We start from the raw sequence: 21,464 nt of genomic DNA, 5'->3' as shown, positions 1-21,464 counted from the left end.
GAAAGCAGGAGGCTGGTTTTGCCCTGTAAGCCTGGAAGTGGAAGGCAGGCATCACAAGGAAGAATGGGTCATATAGAACATGTTGATGATATTTCTGGGGGGCCCATGAACCAGGGTTGCTACTTTCTTCTGTTATACTTTCTATATTGTTTTCCTAGTTGTGAGTCTAACCTGGCTCTGAATCTTTAAAAGTTTGATGAATTAGTGCCAAAACAGGAAGGTACTGCAAAATCTTATTTTCCTTTCTCACTACAGTTTAGAGTATCAAGAGGAGTTTTTAAAACTAAAAACACAATATTGGTGATCCTTTTGTTATAATCCTCAAATGTTTTATTGTGTGTAATCTAGGGATTCTTAACCTAGAGTCCTACAATAGCCCACGGAATAACTGAATTTACATAAATTGTTTTCGTATCCTTGGAACAGAGTGGTGGTACGATGACAGTTTGTTGGGTGAAGAAATGAGTAATTTAGGACTGAGGCCAACATTTTCAAAATTCTGAAATGGGCTGGGGATTTCCAGAAGGGAAACATTCCTGGCCAAATCAGTTGCTCTCCATTTTGAATTGATGTAAGTTTAATGCCCTCAAGGCCATTTGGCACTTGATTCCATTCATCTGCTCCAGGTCCTTCCTATCCACACACTAGAAAAACACAGGAGTGACAAGACACACAAAGAAACCAGGGATTTTTAGCAAACAGCCTGAAGGCACTAGTTAAGGATTGATAAAAGAATAGGGGTCACCTGTTTCTACTGCCATTTAAAATGGACAGAAACGTGAGGCAAAATGAGGGCTGCATAAATTAGGCATGAGTTACAGAGGGTGGTTTGGAAGTCTCTGCTGAAGGGTGATTAAGAAAAGATATTTTTGTTTGAAGGCAAGACACTAGTCCTAAGCAGCAGTACAGAATATTTTCTGTGTCCAATTTGATCCAGCATCACTACGAGTCTTACTTACACATTTTGGGTCAGGGCTTAAACAATTACTCAAATTGAAAAAGGATGCTAAGCAAAGAAATGGAAACCTGGGCTATGAAGAGGCCACAAATACATTAAAAAACGAGTGGGCTTCCTCCAGATGACCAGCGCCGTCATCACCAGTGAGCTCGCCACCTTTTCCCCTCACCTTTTCCATTTGTTGCTGCAGGGCTCCAATCTCATTTTCAAGTTGTTTGATTCTCTCATCTCGGAGTCCTACTTCATGAACTAAACGATCCTTGACTCTGCGAAGCTTGGCTTTGTGGTGGTGATGTTTCTCATTATAGTTTCTACAAAAGTAAATTTAAATATAGGTGCACCTGAACACAGTGGAAATGTATTTTGCCTCCTCAATAGGCACCTTTCTTGGGTTTCCTCTTCTTGCTTTGTCAGGGCCTGGCACCAGAGATGGAGACTTGTCCTGCCTCACATCTGCAGGACTTCTTGCCCCAGGTCGGGGGAATGGACCACGTACAACCTCCTAAATAACACCAGGTTCCATCATCCCCAACTCAGGAAACTGCTTGACTTCTGACCCCTGACATCTAAAAATTTTGAATCCCGTTCCACTGATCTAGTCATTAATTTAAAACTTTCTAATTCTTGGCTATACCCTTGGACAGTGATATAACCCACTTCTATCTCGTCTATTTTTCCAGACAACTGGGTTTGCTCTCAGTCTTTGCCTTGAGTCTAGACTTCTAAATGCCAGTTCTATACAGGTCAAAACTCTTACTCTGATTCTGACATATATTTGACTTACCACCAATAAACACATGAAAAGATGTTCAACATCATTAGCTATTAAGAAAATGCAAATCAAAAATACAATGAAATACCACTTCACATCCAGTGGAATGACTAAAATAAAAAAGAAAGATAAGGGGCTTCCCTGGGGGTGCAGTGGTTAAGACCCAAGCTCCCAATTCAGGGAGCCGGGGTTCTATCCCTGGTCAGGGAACTAGATCCCACGTGCATGCTACAACTGAGAGTATGCATGCCACAACTAAGAAGCCTGTGTGCCACAACTAAGAAGCCCACAAGCTGCAACAAAGGAGCCCACATGCCGCTGCTAAGAAGCTGGTAAGCTGCAACTAAGACCTGGTGCAACCAAATAAAAATAAATATTTCTTAAAAAAAGAAATTTAAACCATCTTTTATAATCATTCAAATATTTACAACAGTAGAAATTTAAAAAAAAGAAAGAAAGAAAATAACAAGTACTGGCAAGGAGAGACTGGAACACATACACTGCTGGTAGGACTGTCAAATGGAAAAAGTCTGGCAGTTTCTCAAGTGGTTAAACATAGAGCCATATGACCTAGCAATTCCATTCCTAAGTATATATCCAAGAAAAATGAAAACACATTTCCACACAAAACCCTGCACACGCATGTTCACAGTAGCACTATTCACAATAGCCAAAAGGTGAAAACAACCCAAGTTTCCAACAACTGATGAATCAATAAACAAAACACAGAGTATCTGTATGCTAACTCACATATACGGAATCTAAAAATGGTATTGATGAACTCAGTGACAAGAACAAGGAAGCAGATACAGAGAATGGACTGGAGAACTCGAGGTATGGGAGGGGGCGGGGGGTGAAGGGGAAACTGAGACGAAGCGAGAGAGTAGCACAGACATATATATACTACCAACTGTAAAATAGTCAGTGGGAAGTTGTTGTATAACAAAGGGAGTCCAACTCGAGGATGGAAGATGCCTTAGAGGACTGGGGCGGGGAGGGTGGGGGGGACTCGAGTGGGGGGGAGTCAAGGAAGGGAGGGAATACGGGGATATGTGTATAAAAACAGATGATTGAACCTGGTGTACCCCCCAAAAAAAAATAAAAATTAAAAAATAAAAATAAAAAAGAAAAACAAACAAAAAAAAAACCAGAGTATCTGTACAATGGAACATTATTCAGCTATAAAAAGGAATGAAGTACTGACACAGGCTACAACATGAATGAACTTTGAAAGCACTGTGCTAAGTGAAGGAAGCCAGTCACAAAGGACCACTTATTATACAATTCCATTCATATGAAATGTCCAGAAGAGATAAATACAGAGCAAAAGAAAGTAGATTAATGATTGCCTGGGGCTGGGGGTAGGAAGGGAAACTGGGGATGTCGGGTATAGCTAAAGGGTTTCTTTTTGGGGTAATGAAATGTTCTAAAATTGATTGTGGCGATGGACGTACAACTAAAAGTTTCTGATTTGTACATGTTCAATGGGTGAATTGTATGGTATGTGAATTATATCTCAATAAACCTATTATTTAAAAAAAAACCCCAAAATTTGTTATAATTTCAAGCTACCATAACAACTAATCTGAGTAAACAAGAAAATAGATTAAAGCCTGCATACCACCACTAGGTAAACTCTGAAGATGACTGTGCTTTCCAAATAAGAATATTGTTACTCAGGGCTTCCTAGGTGGCGCAGTGGTCAAGAATCCGCCTGCCAATGCAGGGGAAACGGGTTCGATCCCTGCTCCAGGAAGATCCCACATACCGCAGAGCAACTAAGCCTGTGCGCCACAACTATTGAGCCTGTGCTTTAGAGACCATGAGCCACAACTATTGAGCCCATGTGCTGCAACTACTGAAGCCCATGCGCCTAGAGCCTGTGCTCCACAACAAGAGAAGCCACGGCAAGGAGGAGCCCACGCACCACAACGAAGTGTAGCCCCCACTCACTGCAACTAAAGAAAGCCCGCGCACAGCAAAAAAAAGACCCGACACAGCCAATTAAATAAATAAATAAATATATTAAAAAAAAATAGTGCCTGAAACAGGCTAACTAAAAGAAGAGAACTAAAGTTACAAAAAAAAATGTTCTTACTCAGAAACTGCCTTTTCAAATTAAAAATTAAGACGTTTCACTTTGCACCTATGAGGTCTAATAACACAAAACACTGTGAACCAGAGTTTCTGCACTACAGACATTTTCAGCCAGATAATTCTTTGTTGTAGAGGGCTGCCCTGTACACTGAAGGATGCCCAGCAGCAGCCTTGGCCTCCACCCACAAGATGCCAGTACCGCCTTCTACAGTGTGACGACCCGGAAGGTCTCCAGACGTTGCTGAAAGTCCCTTTGCCCTGGAAGGCAGACTATCCCCTACTGTAAACCACCGCTCTACCTAATGTTCCCAAATCAGGTTTCCTCTAAGCCCGCAGCAGTGCTTCTCCAACTGTGCTCTGACCAGCAACATCATCATCACCTGGGAACTTGTTAGAAATGCTAAGTCTCAGGCTCTATCCCAGAATTACAGAATAAGAAACTCTGGCGGTAGATCTGTGTTTTAATAAGTCCTCCAGGGGGTTCTGATGCAGGCTAAAGTTTGGGAGAAAGCTTCGGGCATATTTGGGAGGGACCCCCTCACCACTTCTGTTTCATTGTAAACAGACTACTTGTGGCAGGCGGTAAGGGCAGGCATGGCCTTTTCTGCTAACAGAACGCAATTTCATTTAGGTGTCCTTAGGGATCCCTTGATCTCAAGGAAGGTGGGTGGGCCCCAGGTGTGTGTGGGGTGGGGATTGGGTGTGTGAGACAGGTAAGTCCTGCTGGGCACCTCTGGAAAACTGAGAACTTGAGAAACCATCTCTCTCTGCTCTGGCTGCCCTCGCCCTCCTGCTGAGGCTGTGCTACCTGCAGCTACAGTCACAGCCTTGTAACCATGAGGTGAGAAGCCTAAGGACAAAGCCACCAGCCCTCCAAGCATGGCAGAGGAGAAGGAGGGAAAGTGCCTGTCCTTAACAACACTACTGAGCAGCCGAATCAATCTCCATAATCACCTTCTTCCAGATTTCTTGTTATATAAGAACAAAAAAGTTGTCTAGATATATTAGGTTTTTTGTTATCTGCGGTCAATTACATCCTGGTATCTTAAAAACAGAAAAACTACTCTAAACAAAATAATATTCTAATGGTCTCTATAGCCTCTGATTTCCCTGAAAGCCTAGAAATTTGAATAATGCCTTTTTAACTGAAACGAAAAGTGTTTAAGGAATGAAGAATCTGTTCTGTGTCACTGCAGGCACGGGAGGGCACAGTCATTCAGGCCTATGATACTGACAGTTTGCCTATGTCAGCTGTCTGAGCCTACATGGGGATCTGACACTCGAACTGGAGGAAGTTCTAACTAAGTGAAGAGAACTAATGTGTGCTCCAGGCTTTTCACATGACACCTCATGTGATTTTAAAGCAAACTTGTGAATGTCCTCACTCTATGAACCAGGAGACGGAGGCTGGGCAGGAGACTTAACTCAGTGGGACTGGGTTCCCAGTCCTTGACTGGCTCCTGGGAGACAACCTCTAAGCCCTTGGAATATCCTGCCTGACAATAATGTCTCTGTATAGCTGTGGCTTTAAGCCACACCAGATATTTTATGCTAACAATATGATTTATGGTGAATGTATTTTTGTTCACCTTGGACCTGGGCCATGCTGGTTCAGTTTGATTTTGGTGGGGTTGGGGGACTGGAGACTGAGTAGTTAGGTCAATCACTGGGGCTCTCCATGTCTACCTGACCCCTGATTAAATCCCTGGATCAAGGCTCAGGTGAGTTTCTCTGGCTGGGAACGCTTCATACATGTTGTCATACAATCTCACAGGGAGAGTTAAGTACTGCCTGTACTACTCCACTGGGAGAGGACAACAGGAAGCTTGCTTGCATCTTGTCTCTCCTGAACTCTCCCTATGTGCTTTTTCCCTTTGATGATTTTAATCTGTATCCTTTCACTGTCATAAACCATAACCATGAGTGTAACAGCTTTCCTGAGATCTGTCAGTCCTAATGAATTGCCTAACCCGAGGGTGGTCTTAGGGACTCCTGACACAGAGGGGAGTTTCTTCTACAGAGAGGAATCTGACTCCAGAGCCTGTGATCTCCCACTATACCCCAGTGCTATAAGACCAGCAAAGCCGGGCAAACCAGATATTGTCGATTTCTCCTGATGAGATATTTTGTTTTACATAAGAACTAGGAAGAGGATGGGAGGGGAAGAGCAAAGCAGACTTATGTAGATGCTAATTCTAGTCAAACTATGATGGGATAGCTATTCCAAGAGCGTCTTATGTCCTTAAGTTATATCTTACCTCTAAACGTGTTTTTGCAAGACTCTTCCATTTTCCAAAATAGTGCCCCTCTCTCTCCTATTTTCTGGTTGTAAATAAAATAAAAGAATCATTTTGCATATTTTTCACTTAAAAGATGAATTTAGCTGTTAGCCAGATACCAAGCAGAGAAGTTTGAATTCCTATAGGCCAGAGACATGCACACTGGGCCTTGTCACCAGCTTGTTGGTACGTGTGGCAGTGACTGACTGCGGGGATCCTCCATCCACTTTCTCCTTATTCTATCATTGTAGACCCCCTGATTTTAGCTTGGTACTTGGTTGCTCAAACATGAACTACATTTTCTAGCTTTTCTTGAAGCTAGATGAGGCTGTGTGAGTAAGTTCTGGCCAATAGCTGGAGTGGAAGTAGTGTGTCTTAAAGTAAAATGGAATGCCCTTGCCTTCCCCTTTTTCCTTCTTGTTGGATGAAATGTGGATACGGTAGTGAACCACCTTGAACTATGTGGATAAGTGCTAAAGATGCTGGAGCAGCAAGAAGAAAGGAGTCTAGACTTCAGAAACATTGAGCTACCTGCACTTTTAGGTAAGAGAGCAACCCTTCCCTTTTTAAAGACATTCTTATTCAGTGTTTCTGCTACACAACTCAATTAATAGAGTTACTCTAGACACCTGGGTTCATAAAACGGCCTTAGGCCTGTTCAGTTCTGTGGCCCTGCAGCACCCACTACATAATATGAGATATATATTCTTGCAAATTGTGACTTGGGCTCTTTACAGGGAGATATTTCCATCTCATAAATGTTCTCATTTTCCCTTGTACTAGGAAGAGCTTGTCAAAAGAACCATTGGGTTTCAGCATCCTCTGGCCCATAGCTTCGGAGGTTTAACACTAACAGTACACCTGTCGTTCTCTGAGTTTCCCAGCTGTTCACAGTTCCTCTGATATTTTGACATCATTTGAAACACAACATGTATTTCTGGAATTTCTTTTACCCATTCTGCCCCGGGATATTAAAACCCATGTCTGCAGTTTCCATGCCAGACAGCTGCTGTCTGTCTTATTCTATCATTTGAACTAAATTAAAATTTGAATTAAAAAATTACTTTAATTTTTAAAGATGATAAATTACAGAAAATTTGGGGAAAAAACCCAACTCCCATATGATCAATATTATAATACTGTTGTACTTCCTGCCAGTCTTTTTTATAAGCATCTTTTGTTTAAACACTGTCTACATTAAAATTATCTTATGCTCTTTTTATTATATCACAAGCATTTTCCCACATTGTTATCTAGTCTTCATGGCCACCATCTTTTACAGCTGTATTATGTGCCATCAAGTGAATGTATTCAATATTATACTTGACCTAACCAGCTCCTGTTGCTCGAAAATGAGGCTTCCTCCAGTAGTGCTATGTGGTATGAAGAATGTGTGGATGCAGTACAGCTGGGAAGGGCTTCGAGCCTTCCCTTCCATAGCCGGCTGGCTATTTGGCACACCTATCAGTTTGCTCAGAAGTTTTGTTGGCCAACTTGCCTGAAGTACATGTGGACCCTCTAAGTTTACGTTTGGCTTGTTAACTACTAGCACGATAAGGCAGCACAACACTCATGTTCTAAAAATTTAAGGACAACTTTTGCTTATGTTTAAGTAAAACCAGATGGTCTTTTTATTTCAAAAGGGCAAGGAATTTGCTCCTCTGGAAGAGTAGCTGGGAAAATACAGAAATAAATAAGCATTGTTTGTAAAGGTCAGGAGTGGGATCAGGGGAATGAAAACAAAAATGAACCTAGAGTTTTGACAATTCCTTCCATTTTCTTGCTTAAAGCTGTAGTTTTCAACCCTAGGTGCCCATCAGAATCACATGGGCACCTAGAAAAATATAGATCTCTAAGCCCTATCCTCACAGATTCTGATTTAATTAATGTGTTGGGGCCCACACATGTGCGGCTAGGGTCAGGATCCACGGTCCTAAAGGCTGTGGACAAATAACATGGAAAACTATTCAGCCTCACTAGCCATCAAAGATATTCAAAATAAAATGACACGTAATTTATGGCTATGAGTATTAAAAAAACATAGATTAAGCTGAGCAAAAGAAATCAGACACAAAAGATGACATGAAGTGTGCTCGCTTTGGCAGCACATATACTAAAATTGGAACGATACAGAGAAGATTAGCATGGCCCTTGCGCAAGGATGACACGCAAATTCGTGAAGCGTTCCATATTTTTGAGACGAAGTGAGAGAGTAGCACAGACATATATATACTACCAACTGTAAAATAGTCAGTGGGAAGTTATTGTATAACAAAAGGAGTCCAACTCAAGGATGGAAGATGCCTTAGAGGACTGGGGTGGGGAGGGTGGGGGGACTCGAGGTAGGGGGGAGTCAAGGAAGGGAGGGAATACAGGGATATGTATATAAAAACAGATGATTGAACCTGGTGTACCCCCCCCCAAAAAAAAAAAAAAAAAAGATGACATGAAGTATAATTCCATTTTGATGAAATTCTAGGAGAGGCAGAAACCAGAAGAGTAGATGCCTGGGAGGAGGTAGGGGAGTAGGAGATACAGACTGACAGCAAAAGTAGGAGAGACCTTCAAGAGATAATGGAAATGTTCTGTATCTTGATTGGGGTAGTGGTTAGATGGGTGTATACATTTGCCAAAACTCATCAGATTGTACATTTAAAATGTGTGTATATGTAAATTGTACATCAATTAGAAGAAAGAACGCTGGGGAAAATTTCATCAGAGCCCTTCCCTCCCCAAAAGTAGCACTCAGTGTTAATGCAGACATGGTGAAATTGCTACTCATATGTAATGAAGGCAGAAAATTTTGGTAGGATGCTTCGGAATGTTTGATAACACATTTTAAGATCCATAGCTCCTCACTCCCTCTTGCAAGAGCACTGGAATTACAACTAAATGCTGAACAATCATCGACAGAAAGACACTGGAACTCACCAAAAAAGACACCCCACATCCAGAGACAAAGGAGAAGCCACAATGAGACGGTAGGAGGGGCGCAATCGTGTTAAAATCAAATACCATAAATGCTGGGTGGGTGACTCTCAAACTGGAGAACAGTTATACTGCAGAAGTCCACCCACTAAAGTGAGGGTTCTGAGCCCCATGTCAGGCTTCCCAACCTGGGAGTCCAGCAACAGGAGGAGGAATCCCCAGAGAATCAGACTCTGAAAGCTAGCGGGATTTGATTGCAGGACCTCCACAGGACTGGGGGAAACAGAGACTCCACTCTTAGAGGGCACACAAAAAAGTATGCTCACCAGGACCCAGGGGGAAGGAGCAGTGACCCCATAGAAGACTGAACCAGACCTACCTGCTGGTGTTGGAGGGTTGCCTGCAGAAGTGGGGGGTAGCTGTGGCTCACCAAGGAGACAGGGGCACTGGCAGCAGGGGTTCTGGGAAGTGCTCATTGGCATGAATGCTCCCAGAGTCCGCCATTAGCCCCACCAAAGAGCCTGTAAGCTCCAGTGCTAGGTAGCCTCAGGCCAAACAACCAACAAGATGTGAACATAGCCCCACCCATTAGCAGACAAGCAGATTGAAGTTTTACTGAGCTCTGCCCACCCAGCCCAACCCACCATCAGTCCCTCCCATCAGGAAGCAGGCATGAGCCTCCTAGGCAGCTTCCTCCACAAGAGGGCAGACAGCAGTATCAAGCAGTATCAGCAGTATTTTGTCTTGTGGAACTGAAAACCACAGCCAAAGAAAGATAGAGAAAATGAAAAAGCACAGGATTTTGTATCAGATGAAGGGACAGGATAAAAACCCAGAAAAACAACTAAATGAAGAGGAGATAGGCACCCTTACAGAAAAAGAATTCAGAATAATGATGGTGAAGATGATCCAGGACTTTGAAAAAAAGACTGGATGCAAAGATTGAAAAGTTTACCAGAGACCTAGAAGAAGTAAAGAGCAAACAAACAGAGATATGCAACACAATAAGTGAAATGAACAATACACTAGAAGGAACCAATAGCAGATTAACTGAGGCAGAAGGGCGAATAAGTGACCTGGAAGACAGAATGGTGAAAATCACTGATGCAGAAAAGAATAAGGAAAAAAGAATGAAAAGAACTGAAGACAGCCTAAGAGACCTTTGGGACAATGTTAAACACACCAACATTCGCATTATAGGGGTCCCAGAAAGAGAAGAGAAAAAGAAAGGACCTGAGAAAATACTGGAAGAGATTCTAGTTGAAAACTTCCCTAACATGGGAAAGGAAATAGCTACCAAGTCCAGGAAGTGCAGAGAGTCCCAGACAGGATAAACCCAAGGAGAAACACACCAAGACATATAGTAATCAAATTGAGAAAAATTAAAGACAGAGAAATGTTATTAAAAGTAACAAGGGAAAAACGACAAATAACATACAAGGGGACTCCCATAAGGTTAACAGCTGATTTCTCAGCAGAAACTCTGCAAGCCAGAAGGGAGTGGCATGATATATTTCAAGTGATGAAAGGGAAGAACCTACAACCAAGAATACTCTACCCAGCAAGGATCTCATTCAGATTCGATGGAGAAATCAAAAGCTTTACAGACAAGCAACAGCTAAGAGAATTCAGCACCACCAAACCAGCCCTACAACAAATGCTAAAGAAACTTCTCTGAGCGGGAAACATAAGAGAAGAAAAGGACCTACAGAAACAAAAACAAAACAATTAAGAAAATAGTAATAGGAATATACATATCAATAACTACCTTGAATGTAAATGGACTAAATGAATCAACCAAAAGACACAGACTGGCTGAATGGATATAAAAACAAGACCCATATATATGTTGTCTACAAGAGACCCACTTCAGACCTAAGGACACATACAGACGGAAAGTGAGGGGATGGAAAAAGATATTCCATGCAAATGGAAATCAAAAGAAAGCTGGAGTAGCAATAGTCATATCAGATAAAATAGACTTTAAAATAAAAAATGTTACAAGAGACAAGAAGGACATTACATAAAGATCAAGGGATCCATCCAAGAAGAGGAGATAACAATTATAAATATATATGCACCCAATATAGGAGCACCTCAATACATAAGGCAAATGCTAACAACTATGAAAGAGGAAATGCAAGGCAGAAATAGAGACATGGATGTAGAGAACAAACACATGGACACCAAGTGGGGAAAGTGGGGAAAGTGGGGAGGGTTGGGGGGGATGAACTGGGAGATTGGGATACCAAATTGTACACTCTAAATATATGCTGTTTATTGTCTGTTAACTGTATCTCAATAAAAGTTCTTTAAAAAAAAAAAGAAAGATCCATAGCTCCAGGTTTTGGACTAGTAATTCCACACCTAGGAGTTTACTCTATAAAAATAATTTTTAGAATGAAAAATATATGTACAAAATGGCTTTTTAAGTGTTATTTTGAATAAAAGTATGAATCATAGAACCAGTGGGTAATTCTTAACTAAATCTGGGCTATGTTGTAGGGGTCGATTCCAGCAGGCTTAGAATTAACCTGAGCTGTTTTGCTAAAGTTCTTGCTTGGCACTGAGCATTGGTCAAGGAATGAAATATAGTGATTAAAACAGTTTTGCTTTGCAAACACAGGTCTGGAGTTCTATGGCAGTTTGTACCAGCTTGTCAGCATTGTTTATTGATAACAGTGAGATTGATGATCTACAGCTGGTCTGACTGAGACCCCAAGAAGGCTGTGCTCCTGAGGCTTGTTACAGAGCAGGAATATGCTTATGTGACAAGCAGAACATCAAAAATCTCCACTGAGACTCCATTTTGGGCTCCCTGGTTGCGAGGTGGTCAAGTGCACACGCTGGTGGTGGTTCCTGATCCGAGAGAGGAGGTGCATCCGGCCCTGGTCCTGACAGAGGCAGGGCCTGGAGTCCTGCCTGGCCTCTCTGGACCCGCTGCTGCGAGACAGCCATGGGCTCCGTACATTCTCTCTCCTGCATCTAAAAGCAGATATGATGTGGCAAGAGCACTGTGTAGGTTACCAGAGGACTGAGTTCTGGTCTTACATTTGTCAGCAGCATGAGCTGAACCACACATATTCCTTTCTATGTTTCTACCTTTCCCAGAGGTACAATAGTCGAAGCAACGTAACAAGTATCGACGACCTGAAATCTCCGCTCTGTAGCAAAGAATGGCTTTAGGTCATTGTCACCACTACCATCGGCACAGCAGTCGAGCGAGAACACAAGACAATAAGAAGCCTTGACCTATAGAAAGAATAGAGCAGGGGGGCACAGAGCTAGGAGCAGAGAGGTGGGTCATGGAGGAAAACTAAAAAAAAGTAGTTATAGGGACTCCCCTGGTAGCGCAGTGGTTAAGACTCCATGTTCCTAATGCAGGGGGTCCAGGTTCGATCCCTGGTCAGGGAACTAGATCCCACACACATGCTGCAACTAAGAGTTCGCATGCCACAACTAAGGACACCACCTGCCACAGTTAAGGAGCCCATGTGCTGCAACTAAGAAGCTGGTGAGCCACAACTAAGGAGCCCAAGAGCCGCAACTAAGACCCGGTGCAACCAAATAAATAAATATTAAAAAAAATAAATAAGTAGATATAATAATAACAGCTGTGTGCTAGACACTGTTCTAAGTAAATACTTTATATATATTCATTCGTTTAATTCTCATAATTTTATGCGATAGGAATGGCTATTTTGCCCATTTTAAAGATGAGATACCTCAGCACAGAGAGGTTACTTTACTTGCTGCCCAAGGTCACACAGCTAGTTCCTAGTAGAAGCAGGAATTATACCCAGGCAATATGGCTCCAGAGTCCACACTCTGAACTACCACACTACACTTCACAGAGGCGGAGAGCGGGAGGAATCTGATGGGAAGATGACCAGGGGATGGAAGAAAGAGCAGGAAATTTGGGAACATAAATTTTTATTGAGCACTTGCTATATACCAGGGACTGTGGATAAAAGGATGAGTAAGACCATGGCCCATGTCCTTTAAAACCTGTAGCCTGGGGAGGAAGACAGGTATGAATCACATTATTGCAAAACAACATGGCAAGTTCTTAAATAATTACAGAGTCACGTACCAAGGGCTATAGGGACACAAAGAGTGAGAACCTCACCCGGCCCAGGCCGGAGGTGTCGAGAAAGGCTTCTTGGAGGAGGTGACTGCTAGTCTAAGAACGAAGAATTGAAATGAAGAGTTGAAATGGGGAGAGCGTGGTCCAGGCTGAGGAAAAGGCCTGAAGGCAAGTGAAAGGGGTGTACTTGGGAAAGAGCAAGATGTTAGACACCGCTAGAGCTCAACAAACAGTAATTCCCTTCCTCCTCCCTCCCTTGGGAAGAAATTAGGCCCTACAACTTCCTAGGAAAAGCCCTGTAGACAGAACTTCTGGGAACGAAGGAAAACGGTGCTGGCGTTCTTGGAAGGTCGCTTCAGCGGGCATCCCCTGCTTAGCCCTGGAGCTGGCTCTGTAACAGGCAGCTACTCCACACAGCATTCTTCCCAAGGGAGCTTGTTTTTGTTTACCTCACGTGGACATCAAGCTGCTTCAAAAACTGCCCATATTCTTCACGTAGAGCTTCCTTCTCCTGCTGCAACCCAGACAGCTTCTCTGACAATTCCTGGTGGCTCTTGAGATGCTGAAAAACATTTTAAAAAATGAGACTACTCTGCTGAATAAAGGTATGATGTTGAGGAAATGTAAGCTGGCAGAGCCTTTCTGCTGAGAAAGGCTTACTGAAACCATAGTAGTTTCCTGTGATTCTGCACTTCCCGAAAGCCAGTAGCTCTTTTCCTTGACTTCTGCTCCCCTAGCCTTTCCAGCAGTTTTGTAAGCATTTGACTCCATGTATAAAAAGTCTTCCAGCTTGCTGTAGAGTGAAAGCTGTTTTCCTCATCTAACATGACTAACAGAGTATTTGGTTCTAGAAGTGGCTCCAGGGAATCTGGATTTGATATCTTCTTAAATTTGAAGGCAGTCACTAATACTAGTAATCCATGACGAAAGAGTTGATTAAATTATAATATAGCTGCCTGTGGGGAAGTGCTCTGGCAGACCACAGGATGGCTACAAAGAAAGTTATAGCAGCACTGAGAACTCCGAAGAGTGTGGGGTGGGCTAGCCATCTGACCATGTTAACGAGCCTAAGAGGAGAAAACGTCCAATTTGGGATTTAATTATTGGAACAAGGCATACTCAGAGACCCAGAGCACTTCCTTCATGTAGGTAGCAGGTCAATATATATCCAAAATCCCAATCCCAAATTTCATCAAGTAAGCTGTAGAACTGCAGCACAAGTTGATTTCATAGCCTTGCCAGATTTCTTATGTGAAAAACAGTGCTTTATTTGGAAATACATGCAAATTTGAGAATTGGGAACAGAGAACATCTGACAGGATTCCAATGACTTTGAGACCTTGAAATCCTGTGGCTCTTCTTATCAGCATAAGCAGTCCTGCTGTCTCAGGAGATTAACCACCCTTGCCTCCAGGACCCTACTGACTCCACCTGAGGCAGCTACCTGGGCCCTGTGCGAGGATACCTGCTGTTCTTAAGACCCACCCCTACGCCACTACCCCTTCTCTTTGCCTCCAATCCTACAACGAGAGTCAGCTCCCAGCACATCCTGGGGAGTAGGGGTTGAGATGGTAAGATTTTGCCAAATTAAATTGGCAGCAACCTGAGGAACATCCGTAGGGCTGTATTTGTAGGGCGTTGCGCTAGGGAGAAAGGGACGTGATGTTGAATAGGCTGAATTTATTGGTATGGATGCACTTACCAGAGATTCAGCATTTAATGTGCTAATTTTAACATCTAAAGTGACTTTAAGAGTTTGCTTGGTTGGTGGACTGAAACCTGGACTCAACAGTGACTGCTGTTAAATGACATTAAGATGCCATACTTCCTTGGCATAAGTGAGAGCAAAGAACCCAAAGTCTTAAGTAGATAGGAAGTTTGGAGTAGATTTGTCCCCGATGACCTGCTCACCCACCTCATCACCATGACCCCCACATCACTCTGAAGACATTCCTTTCACCAAGGCTCTGCCCAATACATTGGTGAGGCCCCTTTCCCAGGCCTCTTTTTCAGCAGTCTCCAATATTATTCTTTCCAAGTCCCTGATCATCTGGCCAAACTGTTAGAAACTCTTCTGTGAATTAGCATAGGTCCATGCCTCTGGACATCTCTCTTTCCAGGCAAAGTGAACACAAGCTTGGCCCACTGAGATTTCCCTTCCCACTGGTCTTAAGGGCTACCCTTCAGTGGGGCTGAAATGCTGCAGCAGCCCTATTTCAAGTGGTTGCCACATGTTGTACAGAATCATATGTACGTCAGGCTTGAATTAATTCTTTCTTGGCTTACTGGCCATAGAGAACTCCTCGCTAGGCCACAGGTTTGGGTTGAGAGAGGTGGTGATGCAATAGAGATAAGTACCACTTGCTCACACAGCGTGAAACCTTTAGTACCTACTCGGGCTCAGTATTTTACATAGCAATTCCGCTTGAGGATGGAGTTCTACTGCCTAGACTAGAGACGCTGTCCTGTTGGTGGGAATGGTCTACGTCTGCCCTCTCCAATGTGGTGTCACTAGCCACATGTGGCTACTGAGCACATAAAAAGTGGCTAGTGTGTCTGAGGAACGGAATTTTAATTTTATTTAATTTTAATTATTTTAAATTTAGATACTCACATGTGGCTAGCTGACACACTATGGGACAGCACAGGCCTAGAGTGTGAATATAGATGTGTTTCATGTGTTTTTGCTCAGCAGAGGGCTTCCACAGAAGAGGTGGCTCTCAATAATCAGGTGGAAAAAATGGTACACCCTGTAGATGTTGCTTAGCCTCTTTTTCTATCCCCTATTTGCTAGCTCAGTGGGCTCATGTACAAAGTGCACAGAGGCAGGAATATATTTTACAAGGGGTCACCAAGGCTCATCCACGCAACCTGCCGAAAGCACAGATCACTGCTGAGCAACTGATACGGCACGACCCACTGGGGCGCCGGGCCGTGCCCTGGTAGTAGGTTTATTCTACTGGACCCCTTCTACTGGAGAGAACAACAATTTGTCCTCAGTGAAACAGACACTCATTTTAGATATGGATTTGCTTTCTCTGTCCACAATGCTTTTGCCAGGACCACCATCTGTGGACTTACCAAATTCTTTATTTCTTGTCATGATATATTACTACCCAACATGACTTCTGACAAAGAAAATCATTTTACAGTAAGAGAAGTGAAACAAAAGCTTATATATATGAGAGTCACTGGTCTCACCATATAGCCCATTATCCAGAAAAAAGCCAACTTGCAAAACAGTGGAAAGACCTATGGAAGATGTAGTTATGATGCTGGCTAGGTGACAACATCTTTTGGGGTTCAGTGATGTCCTATAAGATGATGTCTAAACTTTTAACCAGTGATTGATATATGACGCTGTTTCTCTTGGAGCCAGAATGCATGGAAAGAAATGGAATGGAAGTGGCTTCTCAAACCTATACTCCATTGGCAAAATGTATATTGTTGTATCATTGGTAGTTAACTTTATAATTAAGGTTAAAAGTTAGTATATCCATGTGCATTGAAATTGAAGAAGTAGCAATTAATATGCCCCAAAGGACCACAAATACTGCTGGGACTTTGAGAGGTTACGTGTGTCTTCACTTATATGAGTGATAGTGAGTCCTATTAAGTGGAAGCATACCATTCTCCTTGTTGTTTATAAGGTTAAAAATGAGTAAAAGGGTTTGTATGGAAGCTGTGGACTGTGACATTGCTCACCAGGGCCCCTACTTTCCTAAGCTCTCCCCTGTGCTGAAAGGTTAGAATTCTGAAAATGACATTTCCCAGAGCCCCTTGATAGCAGAGTTCCAGTTTGGTTTCTGCAAATGAGAAGCACTTGCCCCATGGAAAGCATGGGGCAAAGCACAGGAAAAGCCATCTTCCTCTAGCACTACTGGAGGCAGATAGGGTAGGGGGTCCCTGGAGAAAGAGCCAGGCATGGCTTTCTTGACGTAAGAGAAGCCATTTTTTGGCCTAAGGCATTTTGTGATCTAAGCCGGGCCACAATGCTTGTCCTTGAACAGGTCTCAGTAATTAATGATCTTAAGGGAAGTGAGGGAATGCAGGAACAAAGGAAAAGCAGTCAAGAAACAATAGTTCAGTGATAAAACAGTTCCTCCTCGAGGGATACACAAAACAATCTGATACACATCTTTGAGTTCTGCAGGAACTAAGATCCCCACCCAGGTGGAGGACGGAATGATGATTTTGATCTTGTGACTTCAATCAACTAAAGCTAGGACCCTGTGGACCTTTGTCCCAATTCTATGCTGAATTCTCCTCTGCTCAAGCACCTTCATGAATATGCATATACCCTTAGCTTGAAACTAACCCAGTTTTGCTGTTCAGGGAGACACTGCTTTGGGAAAGATCCCTGGTGTTCTTACTTGCTGCGACTAATAAATCCTTCCTTCTCCCGTTCTTTGGCTTGTCTGTGTCTTTTGGCTCGACACCCACCAAGAGGCAAACCCAGTTTGCAGGTAACACTACCAGGTAGAAGAAAGGGAAGAGCAGATGAGACATTTGTAAGGGCTTCAGGGAGAGTTCCGGCAAATCTCCCACTTTGGTGCTGCAGGAGTTGGTTTCCCTGTGATTTCTGAACTTATGGATTTATTGGAAGCTAGCAACAGTCCTTTCTGACCTTCTACTCGCCCCTACCTCTCCCTTCCAACAGTTTTGTAAGCATGTTATTCCCCGTGTTAAATTCCTTCTTGCTTGAAATACCTAGAGTAGATTCTGTTTTCCTGACCGAATCTTGACTAAACTTAATGGGTAAAGTGCTAGGCAGTCAACAGTTATTAGCTCTTATTAGCTATAAATTAGATCTACGGGAAAAGGGAAACTGAGAGGCACACCTAATGCTTTCTTACCTCATCAGATTTTCTTTTTTCATTTTCCAGTTGTTGAAGTTGGGCCTCTTGTTGCTGAATTTTGGATTGTTGCTGAGAACTGGTCATTTCCAGTTGACTCTCTTTATCCTGTAAGATTTTCACTCGCCTTTGTAGCTCATTCATATTCTGATCTAGGAGTTTCCTGAGGGCAATTAATGTACGTTAAATCACACTGTGAATTGCAAAGCTTTGCAGAACAAACTCTTTGACCTAAAGTTGTTACATTGGGCACAGGACTTTTTTGGTTCACTGAGGTAAGGTAGGTGTCCATAAGATAAAGGGACCAACATCAAAGGAACCTCTTTTGTGACAGAAGCTTTTCTTAGTTTTCTTTCTCACTCCTCAAAACCACCCTATGAAGAAGAAATAATCTTCCTTATTTCACACAGGAAGGCTGTGGCACAGAGGTTTAATTTGCTTCATGTCACACAGCTACAAGATGGAGGTAGGACTCTAATTCCGAATTCTATATTCTTTCTTATTTTGGCTGAGCCCCAGGATTGAACCTGTGCCCCCTGCAGTGGAAGCGTAGAGTCTTAACCATGGGGTCCCCAGGGAGGTCCCCGGAATTCTCCATTCTTTGTGCTTGTCCTCACTGCTCTACAAGTTGAATCCCTTCATCTTCTTGCTTTAACATAGGGTTGTTAGTTACAAACACTACTGATACTAATTCATACATGTAAACACTGCTGTAGCGTTCTCCTTTACTTTTTTAAAAAAATATTTAATTTTGGCTGCATCGTGTCTTAGTTGTGGCATGCGGCTTCCAGAGCGCGTGGGCTCAGTAGTTGCACCACATGGGCTTAGTTGCCCCATGGCTTTGAAACCATGTGCCTAAACCCCGATTGGGACTTGAACCCACTCGGCCGGGACTCTAACCCAGCCAAAACTCAGATTGGGACTCGAACCCACGTGGCTGGGACTGGAACCCAGCCAAAACCGAAGATCTTCCAACTGAGATCACACACCTGGTTTCAGGACTTAATGAAGCTCAGGTTCTTGATGTCTCATCACAGAAAATTCAGTGAGAGACAAGTGATAGGTAAGAAATGTATTTAGAGATTTAGAGAGAAACACACTCTGCAGGCAGAGTGTGGGCCATCTCAGAGGTGAGAAAGGCACTAGGGTATGGGGGTTGTCAGTTTTTGTAAGGCTGGCTAATTTCATAGGCTAATGAGTGGGCGGAGTATTTCAGAATTGGGCCACTGCCCACTCGCTGATCCTCATGGTCAGTCTCGGAAGGGTCATGGGGCCTGGAAGTTGACTTGTCTGCCATCTTGGACCCATTTGGGTCTAATCAGTTTATGTTATGTCCTCGGGCTGTGTCATTCTTTCAAAGGTTATGCCCTGCCCCCTTCCCTCCTGTTTCAGCTTGTGGGATCTTAGTTCCCCAACCAGGGATCAAACCCATGTCCTCTGCGTTGGAAGGCAGATTCTTATACCACTGGACCACCAGGGAAGTCCCTATGCCTTTTATTTTATATAGCTCTTTAGTATTTGAAATTTTATAAAAAGCAGTTATAAATACACTTGCTGGAATTTTCCAAAGGAAATAAAGGATATGTATAAAAATATGGCTACAAGGATATATATTACGTTATTCTTTGCAATAGCAAGAAACTGGGAAAAACATAAATGTCCAACAATAAAGCATTGAGTAAATAAATTATGGCATGTTATTAAAATAATGTTCTAGAAGAAGATTTAATGGCAGGTAAACATTAGACTATTTTAAGTGAAAAAAGTAGGTTACAGCCTAAATATCTAAATTGGGGTTGCTTTCTTCAGGTTACAAAACAATGTGTACTAGATAGTCTCCTTTTTTGTGGAAAATAATTTCCCTACATATTTCATTTTCCTATACTTAGTTCACATATTTCTTCTACATATTTCTTTTCAGCCAATATTCACAAAAGATGTATAGAACTGGTATCACTATTCCTACTCCAGGCATAAGGAACCATGTTTCGGGAAATTTAAATGGCCTTTTTCCTGTTCAGTTTTTGATTGTATCTTTTGTTTCTTCATAAACTTCACACAGTTGTTTTACAATCTAGTTTTCCTAATTCCAATTGCTGAAGTTCTTGTTCTTCAAACAACAAATCTGATGTTTGCTGTTTCTGCTAACTCTCATTCATGGTAACTAGTTTCCTTCTGTTATTTGGTGATTTTGTTTGATTTATATTTGATTAAAGTTAATATATGGGAGTCCTTTAATATCTCAATTGAGGTTGCTTTCCTCCAGAGATAATTTGGATTTCCTTAGGAAGCCAGGGGGCTGCCTTCAAGATTCCAGCTTTTTTTAAAAAAAATAAATTTATTCATTTATTTATTTATTGGCTGCATTGGGTCTTCATTACTGTGCATGGGCTTTCTTCAGTTGCAGCCAGCAGGCGCTACTCTTCCTTGTGGTATGCGGGCTTCTCATTGCAGGGGCTTCTCTTGTCGTGGAGCACAGGTTCTAGGTGCTCAGGCTTCAGTAGTTGCAGTATGTGGGCTCAGTAGTTGTGGCTCATGGGCTCTAGAGCTCAGGCTCAGCAGTTGTGGCTCATGGGCTTAGTTCCTCTGAGACATGTGGGAATCTTCCCGGCCCACAGATCGAACCCATGTTCCCTGCATTGGCAGGCATCCTGTGCCCCCAGGGAAGTCCCAAGATTCCAGCTTGATACCAGTCTGTAGTTCAGCTGTCCTGCCTTGTGGCAAACTTCTTCAGCTCCTTGGCTTAGAAGTTTCTTTACCACTCATTATTTTTGTTTGCCTCATCGTATGGTTGCCCTAGGGGTTTCTCTTGCTTTGTGAGCAGTGCTTTATTTTTTTATTTTTTAATAAATTTATTTATTTGTTTGTTTTTTTGGCTGCATGGGGTCTTTGTTGCTGCACACAGGCTTTTCTCTGGTTGCGGCGAGTGGGGGCTACTCTTCACTGTGGTGCACGGGCTTCTCATTGCAGTGGCTTTTCTTGTTGTGGAGCACAGGCCTACGCACGGGCTTCAGTAGTTGTGGCTCGTGGGCTCTAGAGTGCAGGCTCAGTAGTTGTGGGGCACGGACTTAGTTGCTCTGTGGCATGTGGGATCTTCCCAGACTAGGGATTGAATCCGTGTACCCTGCATCGGCAGGCGGATTCTTAACCACTACACCACCAGGGAAGGCCTGTGTGAGCAGTGCTTTAAAAGGTGTACTTAGTGTAGTTTATTCAGGATTTAGTTGCATGAAAATAGGAGGAGGGTGTCATCCTGGTAGAAGCGGCAGTGAGATAAGGATTTTTCTATTGTACCTGAATGATTTCATTATTCATTCAAACATTCACTCATTCACTTACTCAAACATTCATTTATTCACAACACACTTGCTGAGCACCTAGTGAGTGCCGGGCTCTATGCTAGAGCTTTCAACTAGAGCTGGAAGTTTCTGAGCTTAATAGTTTATGTGAATGTCTATATAACTTTTCAGTAGTTAGAACCATATCT

The 21,464-nt window shown here is 42.7% G+C and overlaps 1 protein-coding gene and 1 non-coding gene across 3 annotated transcripts in view; one reads left to right on the top strand and one right to left on the bottom strand.

The window, feature by feature from the left end:
• CCDC30 (coiled-coil domain containing 30) overlaps positions 1-21,464 on the bottom strand; it is a 125,659-nt gene that overhangs the window by 11,118 nt on the left and 93,077 nt on the right. For both annotated transcript variants that reach the window (XM_057707378.1, XM_057707387.1), the window contains 3 exons: positions 17,978-18,140; positions 13,571-13,683; positions 1,128-1,269 (listed from right to left, as the gene is read on the bottom strand). In XM_057707378.1, the coding sequence (XP_057563361.1) occupies positions 1,128-1,269; positions 13,571-13,683; positions 17,978-18,140 (418 nt within the window). The remainder of the gene's footprint in view (positions 1-1,127; positions 1,270-13,570; positions 13,684-17,977; positions 18,141-21,464) is intronic.
• On the top strand, positions 8,196-8,302 carry LOC130842341 (U6 spliceosomal RNA). The gene has a single exon (XR_009050407.1). It is a non-coding gene; the product is annotated as a U6 spliceosomal RNA (small nuclear RNA).

The sequence above is a fragment of the Hippopotamus amphibius genome, chromosome 1 (assembly GCF_030028045.1).
Source record: "Hippopotamus amphibius kiboko isolate mHipAmp2 chromosome 1, mHipAmp2.hap2, whole genome shotgun sequence".
In the NCBI taxonomy this organism is placed as follows: domain Eukaryota; kingdom Metazoa; phylum Chordata; class Mammalia; order Artiodactyla; family Hippopotamidae; genus Hippopotamus; species Hippopotamus amphibius.
Note: the sequence above shows the minus strand (reverse complement) of the source record. Positions and strands in the feature narration are given on the sequence as shown.